Below are 11,073 nucleotides of genomic sequence, written 5' to 3'. Positions count from 1 at the left end.
GCAGTGCCAATTTGCTCTGACGTCTCTCTCACCCAAACCTTCCCCCTTGTCCGAGGTCCAGAGCCGGCTTTCATAACTCGTCTGAGACCGTGAGTAGCTGGAGAGGAGAACTCTGATTTCTGAGCGGGGCGTGGGAAGGTGGGGCGGTCCCGGCCCCCGCCTCAGCCGCCAGGGTGAGAGCCCGGGAACGCCTTTCGCTCTCCCCGCCCGCAAAGTTTGCAGGGCGCAGAGCGCTGCGGAGAACTGGCCTGCCGGCTCGAGGCTGAACGCTGTCAGTTCCTGCTCCAGCCGCGGCAGGTTCCACACCAGGGAAGCCGCCTGCACGCCGCGGGCTCCCGGCGCGTGGGGCGGGGGCGCGCATTGGCCGCCGCCCACGCCCGGAGCTGAGCTCGCTCCTCCCGGGAGGATCGTGCGCTGCAGGATGGCGGCGGCCGCGCGGGCTCCAGGCTGGACATCCAGGCTAGTCCTGCTGCTCCTGCTGCTGCTGCCGCCGCCCGCCGTGAGCCCCGTTCGGGAGCCCCGCGCCGCGGCCCGGCTCAGCCTGCACCCGCCCTACTTCAACCTGGCCGAGGCGGCGAGGATTTGGGCCACCGCCACCTGCGGAGAGCGGGAACCGGGCGGCGCGCGGCCCCGGCCCCGGCCCGAGCTCTACTGCAAGTTGGTGGGGGGCCCCACCGCCCCGGGCAGCGGCCACACCATCCAGGTACGGTCCTGGGAGCGAGCGAAGGGGGCGGGGGGCGAGGGGCGGGCTCCCTTCCCGCGCTGGCCAGCAACCCGGAGCAGAACGAGGGGGCCCTTTCCCCGCGCGCGCTAGGGATCCCAGGCGACCGGGAAGGGCTCCCCAAGGCCCCGCGCGGGCCGGCGACCCTGGGAGGTGGGCTCGGTGCCCCGGGGCGATCCTGCGGCAGCTCCGCCCTTGCCAATTCGCCGCCCTAGGCCGGGATCAGTAGAGCGCGCGAGCTAAGAGAAGGCTGAGGTTAAGTTTGCGGGCGCAGCAGAGAAAGTCCCAACATGCGCTCCGGGGTGTATGGAACCGTCGCCCCATCCTGCCTCCGTCACTCAGGTAGCGCCCGACCAGGCCATGAGTGCCCCCCCGCCCCCCGCCACCAGCTTCACTGGCGCGCCTCCTTCCAGGCCCTTCTGTCTCCCCGACCTTATTCGGAGGAGTTGGTAGCAGTGGGTTTCCGTGGCGTGTTTGGAGAGAACTTTCAGGTTTTATCTGCAGCATCACTCCGATGGTGCCCCTCACCGCACTGCCCGAAGCGCCACCGCTCAGGGTCACTGGGGCGAATGAGACTTGAAATGGGCAGAGATGGACACGGCGCTCAGGGGCCATCAGACTCATCCCGCGAACACCGGGTGTAAATGATAGTGTTGCTGGTGCTTAATCAGCATCTGGAGGTGTGCCAGGTCTTTACACACGGCCCCTCACAACAGCGCTGGGAACCGGAGCAGGTGAGCAGGTTAAGAAGCGTGCCTGAGTCTTACTTAACGTAGGGCAGCGGGATTTGAACCTAGTCCTGACTGGAAATCCTCTTTACACTGAGCCGTGATTCATAATTGCCTCCCTCGTTCTACTGGGAACTATTGCTGAGGAATGGGAAAGTGCTGCCGGAAGAGGGAGTAATTTTGGAGCTTCGGCTCCAAAAGCAAAAGATTGTCATTGAGAATCTAGGTCATGGTTTTAGAAACTCTTGGTTGTGCACTTCCATAAACGACAAATTGTTGAACATGCAATGCCAGTAAGTGCTTATTTACTTATAAATTATATGCATGTATTGCTTTATTAATATATTGTGTGTACTAGAAGACAAGAATAGAAATAAAAAGATAAAATAACAATGATGAAAATACTTTTTAATTTTCTTTATTAACAGTGCCAAATAATTTTGCCTTCTCTAAATATTTAATTTCTGATTGTGTTTAACTATTTATAAATATACAAATGTAATTATATCATTATTTTTGACAAGTTAAGCACTTACGATCTGGCAATTCAAGGTTGGTTTTACATTAATAATTGAAATTAGTAGTTGTCATAGCTGAAAAGATACCTCAAAAATCTGTAGATTCGAGGAGGACCACTGCATTGATCCGTGAGCTCCAGAACCAGCTACATAATTCACAGAGCCCAGTGCAAAAGGAAAATCTGAGCCCCTTGTTCAAAGATTATGAATTTCAAGATGGTGATAGCAGAGCGTCAAATTAAGTGAGGGGACTTTCAGAGCATGGGATTCTGTGTAACTTCACAGGTCTGATACTGTCTGAATTCACTAAGTCATGGTACTCATATTTCTGCCCTATCCTTCAATCATTCTAAAAATTTTTTAAAGTAGACACTTGACCAGTCAATGTTTGCTTTTCAGGTGGCATTCAGTACTTCCTGGTGGGAAGGTATTGTGTTTTAATGGTTTAAAAAAATAGATTCAAAACTCACTGCAAGTAGTTTTCTGGAAAATATTAAAATACATTACAAAATTATGTGTCCAGGTTTTTAAACTGTGCAAATAGGAGAACTTTTAGAGTAACCCAGTTCTGTCTTTTCAGCAACAAAAAGGTGAAACATTTCCAAACATCTATTTTCCAAAACGCTCTTTTCAAAAGCATACATTTCTTTAGAATAGTATTTGCTTTTTCACACATTGTTGAAACAACACCTTTACTTTGGTAGGTACCTTTATTTTTTGGCAAATATTTATCAGGTGGTGTATTACTGGCAGCTACTTGTCATCCCAGAAAAAAGCAAATTTGGAATTTTTTGTGAAAAAAATTGTGACTCATCTTTAAATTTCAAAGTCTTTTAAGTACTTTACCATGAGATAAGCAGTAGATCTGTGTCATCAAAAGAATTTCTTTGTCACTCCTCATTTTAGTACAAGATTGGAACTGTTCTGCTGTCTAGGGGAATAGAATCCCCATGTCCACTTAACCAGGCCCACATAAGCTTCGCTGTGTCATGGTCAGATGAGAGCCTGATGGAACCCCTCCTCCTCTTCCCTTGGGCAGACAGACACTCAGGACCATTGTGACCAGCTGACTTGTGGATGGGGTAAAGGCCCTAAGCAGTCTGCACATTAAATACTAGTCAAACTGAATTTCTTCATTTTTAAGTAAAATAAACGTGTTTTTATAGTCCCTTCCGGCACTGCATTGGATTGCCTGGCACATCCAACTTTGGAGAGAGCTATTCTGACTATGGGAAGAGTAAATGCAAGGGGAAGAAATTTTCAACTGTCTCCTCTCCCCTAGATTTGCCCAGGAATGGGCCAAACTTCATTCTCTGCAACTTGCATTTTCTTTTGAGTGCTCATAGGTTGGTGCTACCATCTTGGAGGTGCAGAAAAGTCATATTTTCTGTTCTGATTGAATTTCCAGGATAGGTCCTCAAACCTTGGTTCACAGTCCTAGATAGAGTAGGAAGTGGCTTTTCTGAGGTCATTCAGCAGACTGTATTTCTAGGCCAAGCTATAGCCTGTGGAAAAAGGATGCCATCTGGTGTTATACCTTATTCTTCCCTAAAAATAAAGGGTGAACAAGAGCTCTGCTAAATAGTGCTTTCTGCTTTCACAGCTGAGGGCTTGAAAAGATGTACTGATTGCTCATGTGAGAGACTCTTGCCTCATGAGGACAGAAGTGTGTTGGAGATGAGACAGGGAAAGGGAGTTCTAGAAGCTGGGCTATTAGATGCTCGCTCTAGCCCAGTGTTGGCAGCCACTGGTGCAGACCCACCTTTCAGGAAACTGAGGGGTGATAGGAGAAGGGTGGGAGGTTATGATTGATCAGTTCGTTATACCCGAATGATTATCTTGAATCTGTTTATGCTCAAGTTGGGAAATGGAGAAGAGGTAACTAAAACAGTTCTGTTTCTTTGAGCTTTCTAAAAATAAATCTTTAGGGCCAGCCGGGATTCAGAATTTCAGGCCGGAAGGATTTTGCAAAACGATGTAAAAAAAACGAATAAAAATCACATCTTAGAATAAAGCCTGGGTTTATGGTCCTGACTCTATAATAATAATAATGCTGATTCTTGACTGGTAGCATGTGTCAATAGGTAGGGCATTTTAGAAGTCTGAATTTTGTTTATTGTGTGAAAAATGTTCACTGTGGTTTCTCTGGATTTAAAATTCTTTAAATAAGATTTTATATACTTGTTACTGCAAGTTTTTGGTGTTTGAGAGTTCTTTGATTCAGGGATTTTGTCTGTCTGGTTCATAGCTGTATCCTGTGCTTAGCACAAAGCCTGGAACAGTATATGTGCTTAGAAAATACTGAAGGAAAAGACAGTGTAATGAAGACACAGCTAAGGACTATAAAGAAGTTAATGTAAAGAATAGACAAGAAAAATGCATAACTTAATTCTGTTCTGCTAAGAAGTTAAGTATGACTGAAATCTGTCACACTTTATGCTTCAATTTTAAATGTTTCCTTATCTATGGAATCATAGGTATGATTATTATTTACTGACATCTGATAAAGATGATGGTAAAATGTAAGTGGAAGGCTGTATTGAAAATATAACCTTGTGTTTGGTTTAGCTTGGCAGAAACACTACACTCACAAGGAGTGACGTGAACATATTTACCAAACATACGGTGTCGATTTTGTTCAACACATCTTTCGTTATGTTCCTTCTTTACATTATAATTTATGCACAGGAATGTGTATCTAGGCTGAATGAAAGTGGTAGAGAAGTGCACACATGTGAATTACAGCCAAGAGCAGGAATGCTTGCCACAAAGCAGTCTAGGTTGTGTGTTTGTGTAACTTGGACTAATAGCCATAAACAGGAAACTCAATTTCACTAAGGCTGTTTATAGAACCATTGTGAAAGAGAAACCATTTGTTAGCTTCAACAAGGACCTTTTCCTTTGTGAAACTGATAGGAAAGTCTTGAGCAAGGGCTGAGAAATCAAAGACATTTACTATTCCATTGATATATTTGTAACAATTCTTAGTGGTAAGAGTTATTTTGAGACTTCAGACAAATGACTACAGTCAGCAGTTTAAAGATGAATGATTCTTTTTAAAAATGATTTTCCTAATAGTTCCGTGTGAATATTAGCCAAAGTTTAGCAATGAAAGTTTATGTGCAAATCATTCAAAGAAGACAGACATAAATGTTTTCCTTTGGAGGGCCATGTTCACTCACCAGCAAAGGAACGTGGTTCCACACACCAGAATGTCAGCAATTTAAATTTTTGCTTCAACAAATCACAGATTATGGGAACTCATGGATCTTCAGGGTTGTGGAAGGTGAATAGTTGGAAATGGGGATGTTCAGTCTTTGAATTGCAGGATTTTACTTCATGCTCTGAATTACCTGTGCCATTGAGAACATGGATCATTTAATCTGAGAAAAAGAAGTAAATAGGCATAGGGAAAGAGAAAGACAAAAGGTTATTAATTTCAGCCCCTCACTTATGAGAAAACTATACTTAGCCCATTACAGAAAGTTAGCTGTGTGCATTTTACATCTTTAATGCATATATGAATGTGAAAACTACACATTTTCTTCATGTTTTTTTTTACCAAAACTAGATTGAAGTATGAGTCATTTTTAACAGTTTTATTGAGGCATAATTTAAATACTATAACATGCATCCATTGTAGGTGTGAATTAAATATTTTAAAATAAACGTATAGAGTTGTGCAACTATCACTAGAATCCAATTTTAGAACATTTCCATCAGCTCCAAATTTTCTCTTGTGTCTACACACTCAATTTCTGCATCTATTTCCACTACTATGATTTCTGTCCCTAAACATTTCTCATTTCTGTAAATTTCATATAAATGAAATCATACAACATGAGGTCTTTTGTGTCTAACTTTTTTTTTAAGAGGGGGAGGAGGGTGTAGGGGCAGAGGGAGAGGGAGAGAGAGAGTCTTAAGCAGACTCCACACCCAGCGAGGAGCTGGACGTGGGGCTTGATCTCATGACCCTGAGACCAAGACCTGAGACGAAATCAAGAGTCAGATGCTTTACTGACTGAGCCACCTGAGCGCCCCTTTTGGGTCTACTTCTTTCACTAGGCATAATGATTTTGAGGTTGTTAATATTGTTGTATGATTTAGTAGTTTGCTTCTTTTTAGTGCAGAAAATAGTATGCCATTGTATAGCTATACCTCATTTTCTTTATCCAAATCATGGACGTTTGGACTGTTTTTAGGTTTTGGCTACTATAAGTAATGCTGCTATGAACATTCACAAACAAATCTTTGTGTGGACATAAGTTTTCAGTTTTCTTGGGTTGATTCCTAGGAGTGGAATTGCTGGATCACATAGTAAATTTATGTTTAAGTTTTTGAGAAACTACCAATTATTGAAATGGAGTACTGATGTCTCCAATTAATGTTATGGAACTATTTCTCCTTTCGGTTCTGTCAGTTTTTGCTTCATGTGTATTTGAGGCTTTTTTTGTTTGGTATAGATATATTTACATTGTTATATCTTCTTGAAGGATTGGCTTCTGTCAATGTGTCATGTGTGTCTTTATCTTTTGTAACAATTTTTGACTTAAAGTTTATTTTGTCTGATATTAGTATAACCACCCCATCTCTCTGGATTATCATTTGCATAGAATATCTTTTTCTGTCCTTCAGTTTTCAACTTATTTGTGTCTTTGGATCTAAAGTGAATCTTTTGTAGATCTGTATTGTGGCTTTTTTTTTTTAATCCATTCTGCAAATTTTTGCCTTTCGTTGGTAAGTCTAATCCATTTACATTTAAAGTGATTACTATAAGGAGGGCCTTACTTCTGCTATTTTGCTATTTGTTTTCTATATGTCTTATATTTTTTGGTTCCTCAATTCCTCTGTTACTACCTTCTTTTGTGTTTAATTTCTTTTTTTTTTAAGATTTTCTTTATTTATGTGACAGAGACACAGCGAGAGCAGGAACACAAGCAAGGGGAGTGAGAGAGGGAGAAGCAGGCTTCCCGCTGAGCAGGGAGCCTGATGTGGGGCTTGATCCCAGGACCCTGAGATCATGACCTGAGCTGAAGGCAGATGCTTAACGACTGAGCCACGCAGGTGCCCCTAATTTCTTTTTCTAATGAACGATTTTCATTTCCTCCTCATTTACTTTTCTATATATTTTAAAATTATTTTCATAGTGGTTACTCTGGGGATTACAATTAACATCCTAACTTTATAACAGTCCAGTTTGAGTTGATATCAGATTAGCTTCAGTAGCATCTAAAACTCTGCTTCTATACAGGTCTGTCCCCCCTCTTTATGATGTTATTGTCACAAATTAGATCTTTACACATTGTTGCCCATTGACATAAATATATAATTAGTGTTCTGTGCATTTGTTTTGTAAATCATATGGGAAAACCCATAAATCCAATAATGCTGGCTTTTGTATTTATCTATGTAGTTAACTATACTGGTGTTTTTTATTTCTTTGTATGGCTTTGAGTTATTGTCTAGTATCCTTTCATCTCAGCTAAAGGACTCCTTTAGCATCTCCAGCCTTTTAGCCTTCAGTAGGGCAGGTTTACCAGCAACAAACTCCTTCAGCTTTTGTTTATTTGGGAATGTCCTAATTTCTCCCTCATTTTTGAAGGATAATTTTACTAGGTATGGCATTCTGGATGACAGTTTTTTCCTTTCAACATTTTAAATATATCATCTCAATGCCTTCTGTCTTCCATGGTTTCTGATGAAAAATAGGCTGTTAATCTTATTGAGGATCCCTTGTATGTGATAAATTGCTTCTTTTTCTGCTTTCAAGATTTTCTCTTTGTCTTTTGACAGTTTTATTATAATGTGTCTTCGTGTGGATCTCTTTGAGTTTGTCCTGCTTGGAGTTTGTTAAGTTTCTTGGTTGTGTAGATTCATGTCTTTAATCAAATTTGGGAAGTTTCAACCATTATTTCTTCCAATATCCTTGCTGCCTCTTTCTTGTTCTTCTGTGGGACTCCCATAATGTGTATATTGGTCCATAGGTCAAGGTCCTACAGGTGCTTTGAGTTTTGTTTATTTTTGTTCATTCTTTTTTCTTATTCTCAGGCTAGATATTTTTAATCAACTTATCTTTAAGCTCACTGATTATAAGTTGTAGGTTTTTGAATAGACTCCAGAGTTCTGAAAATGTTCATTTTGACAGCTTTTTTTTTGTGAGATTAATTGTTGCTTTAGTGGAGGAACAGATCCTTGAAGCTCTCTCCTCTGCCATTTTTGGTGACATCCTTACATCTTTTTGAGTGCTTCCTTGCTTTCTGGTACCATAACATGTTCCAGGGCCATTTTAAATTTTTTTTCGCTCCTGCCTTGGAACCAACTGGTCTTTCAAGGAGCATTGTTTGTTTATTTATTATTATTATTTATTATTATTATTGTTTGTGTATTATGGGTGTGGTATTTAGAAACCAAGATGTGGGTATCAGGTAAATGCTCATTGTTACTAGTGTATCATTGCTTTTAGACCCTTTCAGTGGATAGAGCTAGGAAATATATGCATATCTACTAATTTATATATACACACACATCTACACTGGAGATGCAATTGATTTTTGCATATGGATCTTGTATCCTATGACCTTGCTGTAGTTTTTTTGTAGACTCTTCAGTATTTTCTACATACAGAATTACGTGTGTTTTATTTTTTCCCTTCCAATCTGTATGCCTTTACTTTCTTTTTTTTTAAGCTCATTCATTCATCACAAACACTTATTAAGTGGGTCTTACATGCCAGGCATCATGCTTGATGCTGAGGATGCAAAAATGATCCAGACATGATCTTTCTGTAGATGACTACTGTTTTTATGGCCTAATTTTCTTAAAAGACCAGGGAAACTCCTATGAGGGAAAATAGGATATCATCTCATTGTATGTATCTTCAAATTACTCTCATTTAGAGGTGAATAACTCTGGCTCTACAATCATGTAGACCTGAATTTGAATTCTAACTCTAAAGCTCTTTGACCTTGGAAAATTGCATAATCTCAGTTTCCCCACATATAAAACTGAATTAATAATAGTGTCTATCTCACACACGTATTGGGAGGATAAAAAGCACTCAGCATATATTGTGGCACATAGTGCTCAGTAAATGTGTTTTTTCATGGCATGAAAAAATTATTAGGTAAGATTTCTAAAGTGGTGAACTACAACAATGATTTTCCACAATAGTCATTTAAAGTTTTTGAGTAAAAAATTCTTTTTTTTTTAAGATTTTATTTATTTATTTGACAGAGACAACGAGAGAGGGAACACAAGCAGGCGGAGTGGGAGAGGGAGAAGCAGGCTTCCTGCTGAGCAGGGAGCCCGATATGGGGCTGAATCTCAGGACCCTGGGATCATGACCTGAGCCAAAGGCAGATGCTTAATGCCTGAGCCACCCAGGTGCCCTTTTTCTTTTTTTTAAGATCTTATTTATTTAGAGAGAGAATGTGAATAAGTGGGGGGAGGAGCAAAGGGAGAGGGAGGGAGAATCCCAAGCAGACTCCTCACTGAGCATGGAGCCCTACACAGGCCTCAATCTCAGGACCCTGAGACCATGACCTGAGCCAAAATCAAGAGTCGGACACTTAACTGAGTGAGCCATCCAGGCACCCCTAAAATATTATTTTGATAATGAAGTGTACAGTGCATTATATACTGAACATATTTGGCATGCTAAATTATCCACAGGCAAAGTGACTCTTCTGGGATAACAATGTTAAATTGTTTTGGTACTGTGTTAATAACTAATTTAGATATTATTTGTTTACACAGGGACACATTTTTATGGCAATTAAAGAGATATTTTGGGGGGAGGGCAGCCATGGAATTGGACGAGGAACAGCTGTCCACACAGCCAGTCTTGGAGACCGAGGGGTTGCACTTCCTGCAGGTCACAGTGAGTCCCTGGCTAGTCCCTATGGCTGGCACATCACCCGCTGAAGATGTTCAGCTGCATCCTTCTCTGTGTGGTGTTTCAGAAGCTTTCCACCCAGCTGAGGGCCTTGAGGCAGAGGCAACCGGACTGCCGTGGAACCTGATGTCATTAAAAGACAAGAGGCTGTAGCAGGGGCTTGTTTGAAAATGCAAGAGGAATTAAAGGCACAGGGTGAAAAGTATAAGGACAAACTAAGACAATTCGAAGAACAAAAAAAGGAGACAGAAGATTGAAATGTGGGACAGCATGCAAGAAGGAAAAAGGTACAAGGGAAATGTAAGAAACCCCCCAGAAGAAGACAGTGCTGGGCTTTCTATCTCATCAGTCATTGTGATACGAAAATCTGACAGAAAGCCTTTGCAGGGAGGTGATTACCACCCTCTGTCTGGGGAAGGAGGTGGAGCCTGCTCCTGGAAACCTGGGCAGAGGCACATCATCTGGTAGATGAGGCTGAGAATCTTGTTAGTGACGCCTTTGACGTTAGCAAGATGAATTCTTAACCCTCAATTCAGTTGCCTTACGCACGCTTTTCACAGTAATTAGCCATGGGGGTAGGTTTATTTCTTTTCTTTACTACACCTGTACCTTTAGTGGTTGATGTCAGCATAGGACATAGACATCACCACCAGCAGTAGGGGCAGTTGGTCACACTTCACTAAAGCCAGTGACTGCATTCACTGATTTCATAGGTAATTGCTAGTTGGTAGATAAAGGCCTCTGGGTGATTAACAGTCTTGGTAAAAGAGATCTAGTAATGGTTCTTCAAGTTAGAAGCCCCAGCTGGTACAAGAGTCTCTGTGACAGGTTGTGCTGAATGATGTCTTTCTTGTAAATGGTGAGCCCACCAGTGAGGATTTCTGATGCAGACAGATGATGGGGTTGTTTCTACATATTTATTGTTATGTACAGAACTTTGGAAAAAAGAAACGGTAAATATTTAAAAAATGCAAAGAACATTTTTAGCATCTTTATTAAATTCAAGGAAATTCTTTATGAACTTGAATTTGTCTATCAAACATTAAACAACTTTTTAGCATTCCAAAAAAAGTAACATTTTGGAGGGAGGTATTCATTTGTTAAGGTTAATTTTGGTGGCAATAATATATTCTCCCAGATCATAAATTTTTTTTTCTGGTTGTGATTTAGGCTTTTATGAAACCTGCATTAACCCTTGCTCAACATTGTGGA

At 41.4% G+C, this 11,073-nt stretch overlaps 1 protein-coding gene and 1 pseudogene across 2 annotated transcripts in view; both read left to right on the top strand.

The window, feature by feature from the left end:
- Nucleotides 1-421: 421 nt before the first annotated feature.
- The window catches only part of LAMA3 (laminin subunit alpha 3), a 256,339-nt gene continuing 245,687 nt past the window's right edge, over nt 422-11,073 (top strand). For both annotated transcript variants that reach the window (XM_088019656.1, XM_028098310.2), the window contains exon 1: nt 422-703. In XM_088019656.1, the coding sequence (XP_087875782.1) occupies nt 422-703 (282 nt within the window). The remainder of the gene's footprint in view (nt 704-11,073) is intronic.
- On the top strand, nt 9,772-10,329 carry LOC114204973 (selenoprotein S pseudogene; annotated as a pseudogene).

Source organism: Eumetopias jubatus, unplaced genomic scaffold (genome assembly GCF_037043125.1).
Source record: "Eumetopias jubatus isolate StellerSeaLion01/CBP00866 unplaced genomic scaffold, mEumJub1_p1.0 scaffold_16, whole genome shotgun sequence".
Lineage (NCBI taxonomy): Eukaryota > Metazoa > Chordata > Mammalia > Carnivora > Otariidae > Eumetopias > Eumetopias jubatus.
Note: the sequence above shows the minus strand (reverse complement) of the source record. Positions and strands in the feature narration are given on the sequence as shown.